Source organism: Bos mutus, chromosome 19 (assembly GCF_027580195.1).
Source record: "Bos mutus isolate GX-2022 chromosome 19, NWIPB_WYAK_1.1, whole genome shotgun sequence".
Classification (NCBI taxonomy): Eukaryota; Metazoa; Chordata; class Mammalia; order Artiodactyla; family Bovidae; genus Bos; species Bos mutus.
In genome coordinates, this window is record NC_091635.1 from 9,538,104 (window position 1) to 9,558,228 (window position 20,125).

The window sequence follows — 20,125 nt, forward strand, 5'->3', positions numbered from 1 at the left end:
ACTCTGGGCCTCCTCGGCTGTCCCTGTCACCCGGCACAGCTCCCTTCCCAGCCCATGATGCTCTGCGGGGGCCCAGGGTGCCCTGGGCCGGGTCCCAGGCAGGCGCCTACCTGGGACTTGCCGCTGCCCGCGTTCCCGATGACAAACACCGAGTGCCGGACCTGTAGCAGCTCCTCCAGCTGCACCACCTTCAGCACGAAGCCGTCCTCTGCCTGCAGCTGCAGCTCCACGATGCTCTGCTTGATGACCTGGGCGGGGGGGGCAGGACGGGGTGCTGGGCCTGCCGGGCAGGACCGGGAAAACCCCCGCCAGGGAAGAGATCAGAAGGGAACAGCAGCCCTGCCCGGGGGGGTGTCCAGGTGCTCTGCCGTGGGTGCTACTAAGACCCCCGTGCGGGGGATAGGTTTGTCTGAAGCCCCTTCTGCTTCTTCTCCTGACCCTCCAGTATTGAGAAAGGGGCTGGAGAGGCAGCCTGTGGCTTCGGGACATTCCTCAGGGCAGACGGAGACACGCATGCGTGGCCATTGCCTGCTGGCAGGCACGGGCATCACCCCCATGTGGTACCTGCCACTTAGATGGTGGAAAGTGATGGTGGAAAGTGAGGTCCTCGGCAGCAAGGAGGCGCTGGTGGGACCCCAGCCATACCCACCTTCTCAAAATTCAGGTCCCGTTTCCGAGGCACATCCAGGGCGGGGAAGAGGTCCCCGATGAGCCCCATGAACACGGGCAGGTCGTCGGTGACGATCTTGGGGATATTGAAGTCCCTGAGCGCCCGCATCAGCACCTGGTCCTCTGCCCGGCTGGGGTCGCCCCTCTTCAGGGAGCCGGCCACCACCAGCACAGACTTGATGGCTCGCAGGCCCCAGTCGTAGTGATCCTGCGGGTGGGCGGGCGGGTGGGCATGAGCGTGCCACCTGACGTGCCAGGACCGAGGCTGGGGGGCTTCGCCAGGCCGTCTGGGAGGCAGCCCAGGCCGGCTGCATTTGTCATCCCTCCCGCCCCTGGCTCCATGGGCCCCCAGACAGTCACACACCTGCTTTGACAGCAGCTCTTTGCACAAGGTGTAGAGTGTGATGAACTTCCTGGCCAGAAGGCGGGCTTCCAGAAAGCCCTCGGCCACCAGCATGATCTCGCATATCAGTTCAAAGTCGGGAACCACCATGGCACAGGGCCTGAGGGGTCCGGGGGGGGTCTGTCTTGGCTTCTCCCCCTCCTCCATGCCTGCCCCCACCTGCCCCTCATGAGCTCACCACCTTCCAGGAGGACCACAGCCTTACTGGCAGAGACTCTAGGTGCAGAGCAGCTTCCCAGACCCCCTCCCCTCCCCTCGGCTCCCCTCCTGTCTTTACTGTTGCCCCCTTGCTCTGCAGAGGGGTATCTCCAGGCCCTGCCCCCCTTTACTCAAATCCTCTGAGAGTCACCTCAGCGCTGCCTCCCCCACCACCTTGTACCGATTGGCTGTGTGCATGCTCAGTCTCTCAGTCGTGTCCGACTCTTTGTGACCCCACGACTGTAGCCCATCAGGCTCCAAAGTCCATAGGATTTCCCGGGCAAAAATATGGGAGTGGGTTGCCATTTCCTTCTCCAGGGGATCTTCCTGACCCGTGGGCAGCTTATGCCTAAAATGGGACCTTCCTCTCCACCCCCTGGGAGTCAAAAAGTGGGAAGACACCGTCTGCTCCTTACAGAGGTCCTGGCCAGGTTGCCCCTCTCACCCAGGCCTTGTTTCCCGTCCCTGCCTCCCCTAGCCCCCTCTGGGTTGACCCAGCCCTCCACAGCCGCTCTCCTGGGCCTTGCCCCCGCGCACACCTGAACAAGGCCTTTAAGTTCTCTGGCAGCTCCGTGCGCCCGGCATACCCCGGGTTCATGGTGATGAAGATGCCGACGGTGGGGATGAGGCTTATCATCTCTCCCAGGAAATTAAACGTTTTCTTCTTGGCCCGAATTGCATCTTGGACACATTTTACCTAAACAGTTGGTACATAGATGGGTTCATGCGGGAATAGCTAACTCTGATGGGCTGGATGGAGCTTCGTTTTGTGCTAAAGCGTGTGAATGGCTGTGAATTTGCAGAGGACTGTCCTGATCTTTTTTTTTTAATTAAACTTTGATACAATTGTAGATTCATGTGCAGTTGTTAAGAAAGAAAAAGAGGGGATCCCATGGGTCCCTCCCCAGCGCCCCCCAGTGGTGACCGCGGTGCGGCATCACCACCAGGACAGCGACCTGGAGATGACGGACATTTCCGTGACCTCAGGTGGAGTCACCCTTGACAGCCACCCCCACCCCTCTGCCACCCCACCCTCCCCTGACCCCCTGCAATCAGTCATCTGCTCCCATTTCTGTGATTCTCTCTTTCATGAACCTTAGTAAGTAGGATGGTACAGTATGTAATCTCAGATGGGTTTTGGTCACTCAGCGAGACGCCCTGGGGGTTCCTCCAGGTTGAGGCTAATCCTCGTTATCGAGTGACGTTCCGCCCCCTAGCCATTTTGTGAGTCTGTTCCTGCTCCAGCAGTGACCCGTGGGAGGGCTGATTGGTAGCCATCCCCACATCAGATACTCGGCATTGGGTGAAATCTGAATTCTGGGACTACTAGCTCTGCCTTTGACCCTTAGTGCCCGCTGAGCAGCTGCAAACCTCCAAGCCCCCACGGGAGGGCGCCCTGTACCCACAGTTAAGACCTGCTCCGAGTCTGGGGCTCCCAAGCAAAGTCCAGGATTTTCCTGCCAGACTGGTCTGCGATGCGTGCAGCTCTCACCCCAACAGGGCGGGGCCTGGAGGGGGGGGCCTGGAGGGGGGCCCCCCCCCCGTCCCCCCCCACCACGTGGAGCGTCTCCTGATGTTCTATTCCAGTTCTTGCTCCTCTACTTCAGTTCACAGAGCTCTGCACAATTTTCCCAGGGTCTGTGCACTGACTTTGGGGGTTGAGGGGTCCCCAAGGTGGCAGTCAGCACTGCCAGAGAGTCCAGGGGGCGCTGACTGCCCCATCTTCCTTTTGCCTTACTGGCCTCTGGTCTCAGGGCTTGGGGATAGTTCTTTGTCTACACCAAGAGGGAAACAGCGGTGGAGGAGGCCAGCTACCTGCACTCACCCCTAATCCTGCCAGCAAACGCATTCTACAGATTAGACAATGGAGGCATGGAGAGTTTAAATAGAGCCCAGAACCAGGCAGTCGTGCACTCCATCACGGGTATTCCCCAAATACCTGGGCACACTTCCTCCCTTTCTCCCAGCACTCTTGTCTAATGGACAAGCTCCTATGCATACTTCAATGCCCAGCTCCATTGGGAACTGAAACGAAGCCCTCTGTCCTGGACCCTAGGCAAAACTGACTATCCCCCATCTGCATTCAGTGACAAGTTTGCTGTGTCTGACCCTTCTGTGTGCCCCACCAGACTGCGGGCCCCCGAAGGACAGGGCTGGGGTCCCGCTCACCTCTGTGCCATACCCCCACTCAGGCTGACCTGACCATACCGGGAAGCTGACAAGCCCCGATGCGGGAGGGCAGCGAGTTCCCGAAGGTGACCCAGAGGCCGCACGGGGGCCCTACCTGTACAGCAATCACGGACAAGACCTCCACAGAGATCCGATTAAACTCGTCGAAGCAGCCCCAGGCTCCGGTCTGGGCCAGGCCCTTGTAGATGTTTCCGCAGGACTAGGAAAGGTGGCGGGGAGAAGTGGGCACTGGGGAGTCCTGCCAGGGGCCCCTGCTTGCCCTGTCAGCTCCTGCCCAGGTTGGGGGTCAGGCTTGGGAACTTTGGGGCCCCGGGAGGCTAGAGGCAGGCCGTCCCCTCCCTGCAAGAGTCAACATGGGGCCGGGTGCCAGGAAGAGCCCAGGTCCTCCCTGCACTGAAGGCTTTGCCTGGACTCAGATAAGGCCGTTTGTGTAAAATTCACCCTGGCATTTTCCACTAGCACACAAGGAGGGGCCTTCCCTCTAAGGTGGAGGAGATGGACTCAGGCCTTTGAAAGATAAAAGGGATTATTCTTCAGTGTTTACACACAGGATTCCTTCTAGGAGGATCCAGCTTCAGATTTCACTTCTCTAAAACCCAGGAGGTTGGTGTGGGCTGTGGCCTTCACAGTCAGAGGGGGCAGCTGTCCCCACCCTCAGCCTCAAGATGGGGTCTCCTGGACTGTGGGGATCCCATGGGGATGGGGCGGGGAGGCCCCAGGAGGCCATGTTCATGACCTCAGTGGCTCCCAACCCTTCGCACCAGAGGCTGCTTTGACCTGACCTCCACGGTCTTCTTTCCTGGGCCCTTTAAGAACTGTGGCTGTGCCACAAAGCCTCTGGTGACCACAGGGACCTGGCCCCTCCGCAGGGGCCACCCCCCACACCCTGCCCCCTTGGAGGCTCTCACTCTCTCTGGTGCCCCCAGTTGCTGGGACAAGCTTGGGATGTAGGTTGGGAGGGGTTGCCTCCCTAGCAGGGAAGGATGTTTGGAGCTGGGTGTTCCATCTCTGAGGTCGCACAGAGTTGGACACGACTGAAGCGACTTAGCAGCAGCAGCAGCAGCTTGTCCACCCTGGGATCCTCCACCAGACACGCTGGTCATGCCCAAGAGGCCAGCCAGCAGTGTCCACCCGCCCAGCGGTCACCTGGGGAGTGTTGGCTGCGGCCTCCTGGGGGAGGGGACTCCAGGCCCCCTGGACGTGGGGTGGGTACCTTGTAGTCCATCTGCTCGGAGCAGTTGAAGACATAGACCATGGTGCCCAGGGCTCTGCCCAGGTCCTTGGTCGTCTCGGTCTTGCCAGTCCCGGCGGGGCCAGCAGGAGCTCCGCCCATGATCAGATGGAGGGACTGGGTCAAGGTTATGTAGCATCTGTAAGGGATGTCCAATCACCCTGTGGGTGGCAACCCCAGGGCTGCCCACTTTCTTTTACTGTGGGTCGGTGACAGCCCCTGAGCCCCAAGGTGGCACCAAAGGGAGCTCAAAGGGGCAAAGGAGGGCTTGTGTTGTCACCAAGGAGCAAACGCCGTCCCGCTGGAGCAGACACTACGTGAGGGCTGAACCAGCCATGGCACTAGGGGTACAGGGGCGGGAAGGAACGTTATGTTGCCCGTCCAATGGAACAGCCGCATCACAGGTGCTGAGGATCTGGTCTGAGTGCTTTTTGGTGTCACGTGATTCACTTGACCCTCGACAAGCTGCTGAGGATTTATAAAACATCATCCCCATTTTACAGGCCCTCAGAAAGGCTAAGCAACACCCCTAAGGCCAAACAGCCAAGGTCAGAATGAAGGAATAAGGTCTCGGCTCCAAGGCTGGGTGCCTGGCAGGTAGCAGAACTGAACCTGAACGCAGGTCCCCCAGCCCAGACGCCCGCATCCGTCAGCCTCAGCAGGGGACATTTGGGTCTGACGGTGCAAGGACACGTGGGGAAGAGCCCAGAGAAAGGGTGCGATTCCCTCCCCTGCGTTGTTTTCGCGGCCAGGCGGGAAGGCGGCCGGGGCCCTCACCTATCCGTGAGTGGGGTGATGACCAGCCGCGGGGTGTTGCCCAGGTACTCATATGAGTACTGGATCTGGGCATCACAGATGTTGGCAAAGCAGTGCTTCTTCTCCTCGTCCCAGCGGTGCCGCAGCTGGGACTGCCAGGTGAAGGCCTGGGAGCTCTCCACCTGCGGGGGGAGCAGGCTGGCTTGCCTCCAAGCGGTCCCTGACCCCGGGGTGCTTCCAGCACCCCGCCCCTCCCCAGGTGCCCCCATCAAGCCTAACACCGCCCCCACTGCTGAACCAGGGGCACTTCTGATTGGGCTGCTTGTCCAGTGGCTCACCAGGGGTGAGATTAGGGGTGCAGAACGGGGTAGCCGCTGCCTGGAGAAGTGTCCCCCCGCCCCGCTGAGGAAGAAGCAGTGACGGGTGGGGGATGTGGGCTGGAGTCCTGAGCCCCAGGCCCCCACCCTGGTTCCTGGCCCCTCCTGGCACCCATGCCTTGGCGGTGATCATCTTGGCCACCACGTCCCGGGCGTGGACATCGATGGTACAGATGGTCATGATCTTCATTCTGTCCCCTGCATTGAGGTTTCCAATGAGCAGGGTGATGAGCGCGTTGAGCTGGCTGATCTGCGGGAGCAAACATGCCTCCCTCGCACACGGCTCCCCGGGTGGCCTCAGGGGTGGCCTCCGGGCTGGGCGGGTCCCCCTGGGCACTCGGGAACTGCCCCTCCCCCATGGAATATCAAGAAGTCACTAAAAATGGTGTCAATGAAGATCTGATGTCATGAGAGATGGCAGACAGTAAATGAAAACAGGATTTTAAAGCCACTTGGATAGTTGTGTATTTTTGCCTAGGAACTGATTATATGTACACTAGGTTAGCTAAGAATCTGTTGACAGGGTTATATCTTTCATTTTAAACATTATCTTTGGTTTCTAAATTTCTAACCAAGAATCTGTCAAAAAATCAAATCGAAATAGAGAATTAAAGTCATGTATTTCTGAAGCAGTTACTCCTGGGCAGAACAGCTGTTGCCAATATTTGGTTGCTTTTGACTCAGAGAAATGGCAGGGGCACGAGCCAGGACCTCACAGAGCAAGGTGCTTAGGACAGACACGGGGTGGGCGGGACACACCTGCTTCTTGTTGTAATCTTTGATGGCATTTTCGTAGCCTTCCTCCAGCCTGGCAAACGCCAAGCCCACCTCAGTGGCCCACCAGATTTGGGTGCACGTGAGCGCGATCTGGAAACAGAGGGGGGCCCCAGCACCCGCCACGTGAGCACCTTTTTCTGTCCGACGGAAGAGTTCACACCAGTTAAGGTGGCTCTTCGCCACCGGACTGTGGCTAACCCAGGACGGGTGAGCTCCATCCACCCCTCCCCGCATTTCAGAGCTGCCCCGTCCACCCAGCTCGGACCTGGGCGGGGTAGTCAAAGATCCACTGCTCCCTTGGCTTCTCCTCATAGGTCACCACAGCTTCGGGGATCTCGTGGCGGAGCGTGGCACACATCCTGTCCAGCACCCGGTTCAGCCAGACCTCTACCTGGGGACGGAGCCACGGGGACCAGAGAGGGTGAGCATGTCTCATCCGATGACTTGCTCTGACGTTTACAAAATCAATTACCACTTGTCCTCATCCGTATCATCATTCCAGGGGTAGAAATGCCCAGGTTTTCTGAGCGGTAAGAATGCCCTGCTGGAAAAATGTGTTCAGCAAGCCTCGCTGTACCCACAAAACTAGTTGCATTGGGCTTTCGTGTGCAATCACTGTGTCTAAACACAGAAGGGATAGGGAACGAGAGAAAAAGCTAGAGAAGACAGTCTGTGTCTGAGCCCACGAAGTAGTGCTGATGTTCCGGGACAGGGCATCTGTCCCCCAGGCCCTGCTGCCCCCTGTCCCAGGCGGATTCTGACCAGCAGAGCCCCACTTGTCCTCAAGGGCATTCTTTGTCACGCGGACAAACTGGCTGATGACGCTTGCGTGTATTTTGAAATACAAACCTTCAACTAACTGCCACCAGGGGGAAAATACCTGAATGGGATAATCAGGTTGGTTTTTCTTTTAAGCTATTGATAGGAGCACAGTGCAGGCTGTAGTTCAGTGGTTATGTCTGTAAGTGGTTAAGTGTGGGAAGTGTCTGAACAAACCGATGAATGGATCCTGCGTCACCCTGTCCGGCCAGGCACTCCGAATTCAACTTGTTGGAGCTTGAGTTTTCTCGCGTGAGATTTTTAATGCCCCAAGCCAATTTACCTCCAAATTACATTTTGCTTAGGCAAAATGTAAGAATTGATTTGGATGCTTGAATAATACTTGGGCAAAAAGATGGGGGAGAGGGCAGCCAGGAAGCTTGCTGTCAGCAGAAGGGAGAAGCCTCCTGGGCTGGGGAGGTGGGACTGGGGCTGGGCTGCCCAGGGTAAGAGGAGCCCTCTGCTAAATATGGAAGCTGTAAAGCCCATCGTGCTGAACAGGGATGAGACCTTGGCAGGTGTGCAAGGCACCCTCCAAAGTGGCCCCCTTGGCATTAATAATAATAAAACGATGAGGATTTAAGGGCATTAATAAATCTGTTCTCTCCCTCCCTTTCCCCCTCCCTCCTTTCTCCTTCCTTTCTTTTCACGGGTCACCTCAGACTGCATAGGTAAGGCTGTGCAGGGACTCCTATAAAGACGTCCCTTAATCATTTGTTCTGCAAGGCTGAGGGAAGAGGAGAGAGGGCTGGCCACGGGCTGCTGCTGACAGCCTGTCTGGCCACGCGGTCCCGGTCACAGGGCACCACCATCCCCAGGGCAGTGCTCTGCGCGTCCCGCGGCAGCTCGCACCTGCCCCGAGAGGTTGCACTCCTGGTCAAAGTCCACATACTCGTCCTCCTTGCTATACATGCCCAGGCCGAACTTGAGCGGCTTCCCACTGGCGTCCAGGCGGAACTTCAGTTTACACAGGCTGTCGAAGAGCTTGGACAGATGGCGGCTCACCTGGATTTCAGGGTCAGAGGGGGAGGACGTTGGATTTTGCAACCCAGGGGCTCACAGGTGGATGCCCATGGCCTGGGTCTCCCTTGGGTGGTCTTAAGCATCATTTTTTTTTAACTTATTCTCCCCCCTCCCCGACCACCCGCCTCTGGGATGCTGATTAAACACACTTCACCAACAAAGGAAACAGCAAGCGCTGCTCGGCAGAATCTTCTGAATGTCTGTTTCTTCTCTTCCCTGAGAAGGTTCTGACCCAGGGGGCACGGGGCCTATGCCCCTAAGTCAGATGCTCATAACCTAAACCGTGGGCCGCCCTGGGGCTCCCATACCGTGCATCTGCAACCCCATGATTAGAATAAAACACGGTCCCCTCCCTTTGCCCGGATGCTCGCCCTTCTCTCTTTTAGAAGAGGAGCCTCGTGGGACCTTTTCCTCCCGGTGTCTGGGGTTTGGCAGGATGAGCAGCATGTGTCTTAGAAACGGGCATCTCTCCCATTTTCCAGAGCACAATGATGGCGCTCAGGGGAAGGGCGGGCTCTGAGAGCGGTCCCGGGTCCTTCTGTCACGGCCCGGCCCCTGGGCGGTTTCTGGTGTGGACCACCTCTCGGACACTCCAACATCCCGGGGCCACCCGGACATGGGGCCTGGCGCCCCTTCGGACCATCAGGGGCCCGCCTACCTCCACGGGGTCATTTCCATTGGAAAGAATGTCCAGGAGGTCAGCTGAAGAGACAAAGTAGAACCTGGGGAAAGCCAGTCTTTTTGTCTCTAAATATTCGGCCAAGGCCTTTTCGCACACAGCCAACCTGGGGGCAGGGAACGAGGCTGCTGAGTCCTGCTCGACAGAAGGTCTCTGCCAGCCCATCCTTCCACGCACTGGACAGACGACCCTGGAGATGCTCAGGCCGTTCCCAGCCCCAGTTTGATTCAAATCTTCCAAGCGGACACGCTCTTTCTCAGCCAGCCCCCACACTTGTGGACGTCGCCAGGCAGGAGGGGCTACAGTTGAATCTCTGCCATCGTGCCTTCCTCTGAGGCCAAAGCAGGCTCTGTGGCTAGGGTGGCAGGAAGTGGCAGGTGCTTCCAGGGAGGGGATGTGTTAACCCACAGCCTGGGGCTTTCCTGGCCTGGCCAGCGGGGTAGCGGGGGAGGCGCATGACTCGGGTTTCTGCCACAGTGAAGCCCCTTGTCTGGACAGGTATGGGACCCACCTCTTCTTCAGGTCCTCAAGTTTGTCATAGAGGCCAGGTTTGTTGGTGGCTTCAACCACATTGGGTGTTTTCACCGCGTCTTCCATCAGGGCCTGGGAGGAGAGAGGGACCGCCATGGCACCACAAGCCCTGTTTGCACCAAGGGAGCCATTTCCAAAAGTGCCCAGGCAGGAGCCAGAGAGCTGTGCTCACCTTGAACTCGATGTCGATGTCATCAAAGCGCTTGGAATCCTCCGGCAGCTGGGCCCGGATATCTTCGGAACCAATGAAAATGCTCTCCAGGTGGCTCCAGGTTCTCTGGACCTCAAACCAGATGGAGATGACTGAGTCTGCCGTGGACAGCTTCTGCTGCCAGCTGGTCACCTCCTTCAGGAAGTGGGACAGGTACTTGGACATCATCAGGTTCTGAAGCTGCACCTGGTTGTCCTCCAGCGTCTCCACCAGCACCTCGTCTGACTTGAGCATCATGGTGCCCGTCCGTGGGTGCGGCTCGTGCTCAAACTCCATGGTGGACCACGTGCTGTCCAGGGCTTTCAGCACCTTTCGGAGGAACAGGAACCGGGTCAGCGAGAGTCTGGCAAGAATCACTGACGAGGACCCATAGTTTCTTGGGACGTGGAAGGAGGCCCTGCTCTCAGAAAGCCAAAATGTTCATGCCAACATTATTCACAGTGGCCAAAAGATGGAAGCAACCCCAATGTCCCTCGGTGGGTGAATGGGTGGACAAAATGTGGAGTGTTCATGTAATGAAATATTTGGCTATAAAAAAGAATGACGTATGGACACGTGCTACAACACGAAGGAAACTTAAAAACATGCTCAGTGAAAGAAGTCAGACACAAAAGCCGACATTATTATGTTTACATGTATATGAAATGCACAAAAAGGCGAACCTATAGAAGCAGTAGGTTAGAGCTGGGATGGGGGGAGGTGTGAGAAGACAGGAGATACTAGCTAAAGGGTCTGGGTTTCATCCCTTTTTGAGGAGATGAAAATGTCCTAAAATTGACTAATTCTAACATGTGATGGCTGCACATTTCTGTAAATATGCTAAAAGCCATTGAACTGCACACTTTAAATGGGTGAATGGGTATGTGATTTATAGCTCAATAAAGCTGTTAAAAAAAGAAAGCAAGCCCAACTGTGACCATTCAAACTCAAAAAACAGGTGAGGAGAGAGGTTTGAACTGCAAAGGACTCCTCCAGCATTTTCCTGTGTCCTGGAATGGCCCGAGGTACCAGCTGATGGCCAGCCCTCCTGACCACTGCCCACCCCGCCCCGGCCCCATTCAGCTTCTCAGAAGGCTGAGGCTGAGGCAGGACAGACCACACACGAGGGTGCTTCATGGAAAGAGAGGAGAGTTCAGTCAGGTGTCAACCGGTGGCGCGTTAGTGTCAACCCTACGTCAGCACATTCGACAGGCGTCAGGCTGGGGGGTCGGTTTCAGCATCGTCCCGTATAAAATACACTTCACTCTCAGCAAAGGATACCTTCTCCATCCCAGACTCCTTCACGGCCTTGTCGACAATGTTTCGGACCTCATCCTCGTATTTGTGCAGGTTCAGCTGGAGTAAATCTGCCAGGGTGGTCTCATCTGACATTTCAAATTTCACCTGCAGAGGAAAACAATAGGCACATTTCACATTCGGTCACATGTTCTCCAGTTGAGGGACACCTTTGTCCTTCACGTAGAGGCTGGCGAGGGAGGAACCCAGGCCACGAAGCGGGTGTTGGGAGCTCCGTGACTTGGGCAGACACTCCTCCAGGCCTCTCCTCCCTGTAAAACTGGTAGCAACAGAGCCCACCAGTAGTGGGTTGAAGAGTGTCCTCGCAAACTCATGTTCATCTGGACTTCAGAATGTGACTTTACTCAGAAATAGAGTCTTTGCAGCTGTTAAGGATCTTGAGATGAAATCATCTCGGGTCAACTGCACAGAGTCTAAACCTGATGGCAGGTGTTTTCATCACAGAGAGGAGAGGGAGGTTTGAAATGCAGAGGAGGCCATGTGACCGCGGAGGCAAGGATGCGTCAGACGTGGCCACAAGCCAAGAGCCGCCTGGGACCACTGGAAGCTGGGAGAGGCAGGGGAGGGTCCTCCCCTAGATGTCGGAGGGATCATGGCTCTACTGACTCCTTGACTTCCAGTTTCTGGCCTCCAGGGCCACGAAAGAATACATTTCTGTGGTTTCAAGATCCCCCATCATGTGGGGCTTTGTGACCGCAGCTGCAGGACCCGATCCATCTGGGGAAGCTGCCGGGTTAGTAACAGGTGTGGCTGCGTTACAGGTACTGTTACTCTGGTAACAATAGCAGGTATTTGCATGGTGTCACCCAGTCTTCAAATCTTTCTCACTGTCACATAGACATTTCCAAGCCTGAATTCCAAGCCTGCCACAAAAACTGGTTTGACCAACTGATGGAATTGAGTGTTTCTCAATCACGGTTGGGAAAATACCTGCCCAGGTCTCAACAAGTCCTCAGTGGTGCCCAATTTCTGGGACGTTTCTGTTATTTGTTGATCACTGCCCGGGGGTCTCTCCCAGGCCCTGGATGGGGTACATGAGCCTGCTGGCCAGTGGCCTCAGTACTCGAGACAATCCCTTCTGCTCACCTGTTTCTCCCCTCCTCCCCAAAGTCCAGGCCACACCCCACGTGCTCCTGATGCTGGTCCCATGCTTCCCTAACCAGGGAGGTGGCTACCTCCTCTGCAGTCCTAGAACTGCCACTGAGCACCCAACTCGGCCTCCCAAACACCATGGCCTGTGTTCTTTCTTCCGCTACTGCCCTGAGAGCAGGGCCCGTGCCCTCAACCTCTCTGCTTCCTTGACATCTACGGGGGGGCCTCTGCAGAGTAGCCGTTCCATAGAGTTTTGTTCAATGTTTGCTGACAGTGGGGACCGTCCTATTCGCCTTCAGTGAGTGTCAAGGCCAGTGCCCCTCCCACTCCTCACTTGGGAACATCCCTGGGAAAATTTCGGTGCTAGGACCCTGTGCTCCTGGGGTACATGGGGGGACCCGTGACTATTCCTCCACCCCAAACTTCCTGAGCCCCGTGGACATTCACCGTTCATGCTACAACCAGTACTGGCTGCATAATTTGCAGGGCCTGGTACAAAATGAAAATGATGGGATCCCGTGTGCAAAAGTTATTAATTAAGGAAATCAAGGTGGCGACAGCAGAGCCTCTAACCCAGCTTGGGGCCACCCTGAGCCCGGAGCCCTGTGTGATGGTCTGGGGTGCGCATGCGTGAAGCCAGCTTTGCCAGCGTCAGCCCCCCACGCCCGCAGCGAGTTCCCGAGGAGCGTTGCCCTCCGCCCCTGCGTCAGTGTGGTACCTGGGTGGCCTGCATGAGCTGCTGCCAGTGGCGGTCCCGGATAGCGGGGTTCTGCAGCTCGCTCACGGCACGCAGGGATGTGATCATGTTCTTCACGGTGTTGTCCAGCCCCACGAAAGCATCCCAGCTCTTCATCTCCTTGTCCAGGGACCTCACGTCCTTGGCGAACTTCTTACAGTCTGTGTCCATCTGCTCCACGTTGATGCTCTTCCACTTGGTGGCCTTCCAGTCGTCGATGCTGGTGTTGACCTGAGGTGGGAAAACGCCCACTGACTCCTCTACTGGGGACGGTTCAGGAAGGCACCCGTGCCACCTTCCTGGCATTGCTCTCGGACGGAACAATCCAATGAGGAGTCTCCAGCACTAAGGACAGAGCTTGGTAAAGTGACCGGATACAGGGGGCAAAAAGAACCCCAGTTCTACCATGACCGATTCAACTTAAAAGTCAGCAGTTAAGAGAGATGTTGGCAAAACATGGGCTTTGTCACTGCTCACCAGGATCTTGTTCTGTCCCATGTCTTGCTGAGGCCACAAAAGTTGCCCCAACCAATGGAATGAGGATGACACCTGTCACTTGGGGGCAGAGGCCCTGAGTTGCCAACGCTGAGCCCACAGTTCCCTCTACCTGCCTCGGCGGGTGTGGACACACGCACTGAGCTGAAGGTTTGCCTGGAACTGGAGTGTGGACTTGGCATGAACGAAAACTACATGTCTGTGGTTAACTACACAAAGATTTTGTGTTTTAGGGCTGTTTGTTACTGCAGAGTAACCTAGCTTACTTGTTGTTGTTTAATCACTAAGTCTTGTCTGACTCTTTGAACCCCAAAGACTGTAGCCCACCAGGCTCTGCTGTCCATGCAGTCTCCCAGGCAAGAATCCTGGGGTGGGTTGCCATTTCCTTCTCCAGGGGATCTTCCTGATCCAGGGACCGAACCCAGGTCTCCCTCATTGGCAGGCAGATTCTTTACTACTGAGCCACCAGGGAAGCCCAACGTAGCTTACACGGACAAAGATACAGCAGAGGAAATTCCACTCATAACAGGATGAAACAAGACACAGGAGGCACTGGGGGACCACCCTACAAAGAGTGGAGGCAGAAACCCAAGAAGCTCCAGTCTTGAATTCGGGGTGGGCTGAGAATGGCTTGGGAGTTGCATGGGAGTCCTTGAGAGGGCCAGAGGTTGCTGACAGAGGCTTGGGGCAGACCAGTCTGATCTTGGTAGACATTCTTGACAGAGAATGACCAACAGTTGGGGTGCTGACAAGAGACTGACTCTGCAAATCCCGAGACTTGAAGCGTTAATCCCCACAGAAATCGATGGCCCTTTCTGGTTTAAGTTTAAGCTGCTTCTGTATCCTGTTATCGTAAAAGTACCCTGGCTCGTTTTTTGTCAATTTTTCTTGCAACACCCTGACCGGAAATGCTTATCATTATCTTCTGGGAAAAGTAACCTGTGTTCTTGGGTCTGTGCTAAGTGATATTTATCAGGGGACAGTGCAGCTTTCTGAGCTGACTCCACTTATTGTTCAGTCCTTGCCTGGAGAATCCCCGGGACAGAGGAACCTGGTGGGCTGCTGTCTGTGGGGTCGCACAGAGTCAGACACGACAGAAGCGACTTAGCAGCAGCATTGTTCAGTCAGGTCACTCGAGCACAAGACACTTGAATTCAGTGAATTGCAAAAAAAAAAAAAAAAAAAGTATCTAGAGGCTTTGATGGATTCTCTCCCTTTGGGGGTGGTTGTGATGGAGCCTGTGGCTCCAAAGATTCTCCCCTACTCCACCCTCTATGAGAGATAGATTAAGTACAGTCAGGATACAGACATTTACATTATCTTACTAAGATGTAATCTAAACAACATACATGACAAGACAGGGCTCGCTCCCGGGCAGGGACGCCAGACACTGCTGCCAGGAGGGGAATCCTCCCCGGAGGAGCTCACAGGGTAGATTCAAGCCTACGTGTAGTCTGAGAGTTTTCTATCTGAAGAGAGGAGGATTTGACAGATTCTGAAGTTCATTCAAGAGCACAAAGAACTAACACAGACTTAGAGAAGGAACTTAAGGTCACGGTGGGTGGGGAGGGAGGGATGCGTTGGGAGTTTGGGGTTGACAGGCACACACTGCTGTATTTAAGAGAGATAACCAGGGAGACCTCCCTGGCGGCCCAGTGATTGGGACTCCGTGCTTCCACTGCAGAGGGCATGGGTTCGATCCCTGGTCAGGGAACTAAGATCCTGCATGCCACACAGTGCGGCCAAGAGATTAAAAAAATTAAAATCAAGGCATTATCTATTTTAAAAAAAGACAGACAACCAGTAGGGACCTACTGTATAGCACAGGGAACTCCTCTCAATACTCTGTGATAACCTAAATGGGAAAAGAATTCGAAAAGGAACAGATACATGTATATGCATAACTGAATCGCTGTGCTGGACACTGAGACACAGCACTGTTAACCAGCTATTCTCCAGTGAGGGCTTCGTCGGTGGCACAGTGGTGAAGAACCCGCCTGCCAATGCAGGGGATGCAAGTCCAGCCCCTGGGTCGGGAAGATCCTTGGAGGACAGCATGACAACCCACTCCAGTACTTTTGCCTGGAGAATGCCATGGATGGAGGAGCCTGGTGGCCTACAGTCCATGGGGTTGCAAAGAGTCAGACACGACTAAAGCGACTTGGCACGCATGCACACATACTGCCATGAAATAAAAAATAAAAAAAGAGAAGAACTGAAATATCTTTGGAAATAGAGGCGCCAAAAGGCGAGACCATGGGGAACTAACACGTGCCCACCTGCTGTGGACACTGTCCTGACCCTGGGGTGGAAAGTGAGGCTTCCTACTCTTGTGTTTAAGAAGAGGGGCTGCCTCCATCAACCATCAGAGGTGTGTCATAGGGGGATAATGGGAGCGGTGCCCTCTTGGTGCTGGGATGCTGCCCGTGGACCCCTCTCCCACCTCCCCCACCAACCCCCAAGCCAGAGTGGCCCCTCACCATGATGATCATGTCCCAGAGCTCCTTCAGCAGGCGGACCTCTTTGTGACAAGCCTTAAGCTGCTTGTAGTCTGGGACGCTGACCTCGAACAGGCTCCCGGACTTGCACAGCGCCTCCATGATGCTCTCCATGGCCGCGATGCTCTTTTGTTGCTGCGGGCATAGGAGGAAGCCAGTGAGCGGGGTGCCTGTGCTCAGTGGAGCCTTCCCCCTCTGCCCCCAACCCCGTCATGTCCCAGTGACCCTCAGAGCTGTCAGCACACTGTACTCTGACCCCATGCACACAGGAAGGCAGCAAACTTTCTAGTTGGGGGAGCAGCGCCTTCCCATCCGTCCCCCCAACCACCCCTGGCTTCTCTGATGGGGCCTGGAGGGGAGGGCCCATAGGATGGCTGAGCTTGCCTGTCTGCGCGCGCGCGCACACACACACACACACACACACACACACACACACACAGCCCCAAAGCTGGTCCCATCGAGGCCGTGTTTCTGGGCTCACGAGAATGACAGCTTGAGAAAAGATGGGTCCCCAGAGTTACCACCCCATCTCCTCCTTGAGCAAAAATACCTTACTGAGGGACTTGTAGGGGTCGGGGTCGCTGAAGCTGAACGGGGCTTCTTGCCTGAACCTCTCTCTGAACTCATGCTGCTTGAGCTGCGGGAGGACCATGTGAGACACTAAGGCCCCCCGCCCCAGGGCCCGCCATGGTAGGAGCTGCAGCCCGGCCCTCCCACCCCCGCCAGGCCACCGTACCTCGAACTGCTGGCACTTCCGCCTCAGGATGCTGACCTCGTTGGCCTGCAGGGGCGACACGTTCTGCTTCACCTGGAGGGCCAGCTTCTTGGTGTTTGTCCACTGCTCCGGCAGTTCCTGTGCAGGTAAAGGCCAAGGACCACTCCCTTTTCTGCTCTTTTTAAAAATTTTTCTAGTGTGAGATCATTATGGACTCACGGGGAGCTGCAAAAATATCACAGGGAGGGACTTCCCTGGTGGCCCAGTGTAAGACTCTGCGATCCCAAGGCAGGGTGCCGGGGTTTGATCCCTGGTCAGGGAACTAGACCCCACGTGCTGCAACCAAAGATGCTGTGTGCTGCAACTAAGACCCAGTGCAGGCAAATAAATCAATAAATAAGTATTGGAAAAAAACAGCACAGAGAGTCCTGCGTGCCTCCCCGCAGCCTTCTGCAGCACTGGCATCTTGTACAACTGAGGCTCAGTGGTCAAGCCCGCATCGGACCCTGGGTGTTTCTGTGAACAGATGACGGAACTTGTCGGGTTTTACCCTGTTTTAATCTCAGTCTACCTGTGAGTGTGTTGTATGCGCACATGTGAGTGCATGTGTTGCAGGCAGGTGTAGCCCCAGGCACTTCTGTCTCATGTATAGGTTCCCATAACCCCCACCACAATCCACATACCTCGCTGTTCGTCACTGCCAGGGAACCGTCCTGCGTCAGCTCTTTCCATCAGCACCTACCCTGCATCCCCAGCCTGGACAGCCACTAACCTGTCTTCCCTTCCTGTAGTTTTGTCGTTTCAAGAATGACTTTATGGGGACGGAGGTGGGAGAGGGGTTCAGGATGGGGAACACATGTACACCCGTGGTGGATTCATGTCAACGTATGGCAAAACCACTACAATATTGTAAAGTAATTAGCTTCCAATTAAAGTAAATAAATTTATATATATATATAAAAGAATGACTTTAGCAATCAGATGAAGTTTTGTATTTTCCAAGTTCTCCACACTTGGGCAAATATTGTACTTGTTGTAAAATATTTTAAAGTCAAAAATCCCAGCCCCTAATCTCTTTGCCCACAGATAGGTATTGTCTCACTTTCTTCTACAATTAACTAACAGTCTTTGTTGGCGGTGGCATGCCTCAAACATTTATCAGGATTTTTACCACCCCACTTGCCCTGTCCACCGCCCCAGAGCTCCTGGGCCTGGCCACACACACTTCTAATCCTGGTCCTTACTGAGCCCTGGGCAGGGGGGAAAGGGGCCAAACGTGACATGCTCTAAACCAGGGCCTGGGCAGCGCGAGAGGTCATCACAGCCACCCACACCACCCTGTTGCTCCCTCTGCTGGGGTTCTTGGGCACTGGCTGGCATCCGTGTCTCCTGGCACAGGGTGTCAGGCCTGTGTGACCAGACAGAGTCAGGGCAGAGAAAGGGAGCAGGTAGAGGCAGCCAGGTCTGGGAGGAGACAAAGCTCGGGGGGGTGGCTTGACCCTGCCTGCAGGACCCATCTCCTCCGTCCCTCGCTTCCCCCACCCACCCCAGCCGCATACACAGATGCATTGGCACCAACATTGACATCCTGTAAATCAGCCATAACGTGCCAGGCTTCTTCAAGTCCCTGCATCCCCTGCCGTGGCCCCTCTGCTCCACGGGCATGGAGCTGCCTGGGAGCCTTCTCCTCCAGGGAGCTGATCTCTCTCACAGCCTCGCTGCTGGCCCCTAATCTTAGCAGGGTCTCTGCAGACCCTGTTCTCGGTCCACTGTCCCTCATGCCCAGGCTCCCACTGGGCTCAGGAGGCGGTGTGGGACGTGAAGGCTTTTCTAATCCATTGAAACACCAACTAAATGCAGGGACTATTCCCCTCCCACCCTTGGGAGGCAATCTCCCTGTCCCCTCGTCTCTGGAGAGCCTTGTCCTCCCACCCCACTGTTCCCAGGGATCTCAGGTCTAGAAGAGGAGGTTTGGCCCACAAGTTCCGGGTCACAAGGGCCCACCCTCCTCTGGCCCTGCCTCGCAGGGCTCCAGCTCCCCCGACAGGGCATCCCAGTCCCGTCTACCTGCAGCTTCACGTGCGTCTCCTCGGGCATCTCCTCCCCGTAGGACTTGAGCAGCTCGATGGTCTGCTTCAGAGGCTCAAACATGTTGTCCGTGGCCGTCTGCCTCTCCTTGACCTTCATCAGATGCCCCATCACTTCCACGAGGCCGTCATAATCCCCCTCCTTAACGGGCTTCGTTAAGCCCATCCTGGCAACTTTCATGAAGGCTTCCAGGTCCGCGAGGCTGGTGGGTGTGAGGCCGCATGTGATGGGCGCCCCCCGCAGGGGAGGGCCGAGTCCCTGTCTGTCTGGCACCCCATATTTCACTAGCTCAACTGGTCGGGGAATCCCAGGTAGGGTCACATCTCAGGGTGGCCTTTGCAAGGCCTCCTGGATGAAAGAGCGGGATTACATGTTCTCAGGGCTCCTGGTGACTCCCAGCCCACCACCGCCTGTAACTGCACAGGTACCACCCTTGAGTTTCATGCCAGGCTTCCCTGCCCAACTCAGGGCTCCTAAAGGATTCCTTGTTGGTCAGACATAGTAAGTGCCCAGTAAAGAAGCAACGATCGAGGAACCAGGGCCCCTACTCCCCGCCAGGTGACACCTTCCTGCTGGGACCCACCCTCTGTGGGGCCACTGGTCTCTAAACCTGACCTTCAGCTCCACACCCGGTTGGCTGGAGGCCCTGGCACAGGGCTCCCCAGGGTGTGGTCAGCGTTGGGCCGGTGGGGGTGGGCCCGGGGCAGTGGTCCTGGTGCCCACCTGTTGATGACGTGGTTGCCCAGGTGCCGCTTGAACATGAGGCTCCAGCGCTTGATGGTGTTGAGGAGGGCCTGCTTGAAGGGGCGGCAGTCACACTGCAGCCAGCCGTTGAACACCTTGGTGTTGTCGCACTTAGACACCTCCTCGTACAGCTTCTCGTAGGAGTCGATCTGGGAGGCAAGGACCCGCTCAGCCGTTGGGCTGCTGTGGTGGGGCCAGCACAGCGCATGGGAGCAGGGGAGGCCCTCGCAGTGCGCTCCTTTCCTTCTCCCAGCCCCAGCTGATGGCCCCTGCAGCCCAGAAGACTATTGCCGAACGCGGATACAGGCTGTCAGAAAGGGACATCACCGGGTGAGGCCAGCAGGGCTTCTGAAGGAGGGCGTGACTAACGTTCCGAGGGGTGCAAGGGGTCCTGGGTGCCACGGGGCACCCTTAACTCCACCAGCTTTGTGCTGCTGCCTGTCCTAGAAGCTTTCAAGATCGGCAGCCAGCTGTCCCCACCCTGTCGTGGGAAAGACTGTGTCCCCTACCCCAAGCATCTCCCCTATGGCTAGGCCACCCTCACCAAGCTTCAGGAAAAGACATGAAGGTCTGTAAACTTATTACGTTTTCTTGTGT

At 56.1% G+C, this 20,125-nt stretch overlaps 1 protein-coding gene across 1 annotated transcript in view; it reads right to left on the minus strand.

Moving 5' to 3' along the window:
* DNAH17 (dynein axonemal heavy chain 17) overlaps positions 1-20,125 on the minus strand; it is a 99,800-nt gene that overhangs the window by 45,132 nt on the left and 34,543 nt on the right. Inside the window, 21 exon segments of the mRNA XM_070389484.1 lie at positions 111-248; positions 650-877; positions 1,034-1,172; positions 1,810-1,967; positions 3,555-3,659; positions 4,674-4,830; positions 5,469-5,629; positions 5,943-6,074; positions 6,584-6,691; positions 6,867-6,992; positions 8,273-8,425; positions 9,102-9,228; positions 9,634-9,725; positions 9,826-10,173; positions 11,125-11,247; positions 12,971-13,219; positions 15,964-16,116; positions 16,532-16,618; positions 16,718-16,834; positions 18,764-18,986; positions 19,508-19,677. Of these exon segments, the coding sequence (XP_070245585.1) occupies positions 111-248; positions 650-877; positions 1,034-1,172; positions 1,810-1,967; positions 3,555-3,659; positions 4,674-4,830; positions 5,469-5,629; positions 5,943-6,074; positions 6,584-6,691; positions 6,867-6,992; positions 8,273-8,425; positions 9,102-9,228; positions 9,634-9,725; positions 9,826-10,173; positions 11,125-11,247; positions 12,971-13,219; positions 15,964-16,116; positions 16,532-16,618; positions 16,718-16,834; positions 18,764-18,986; positions 19,508-19,677 (3,294 nt within the window).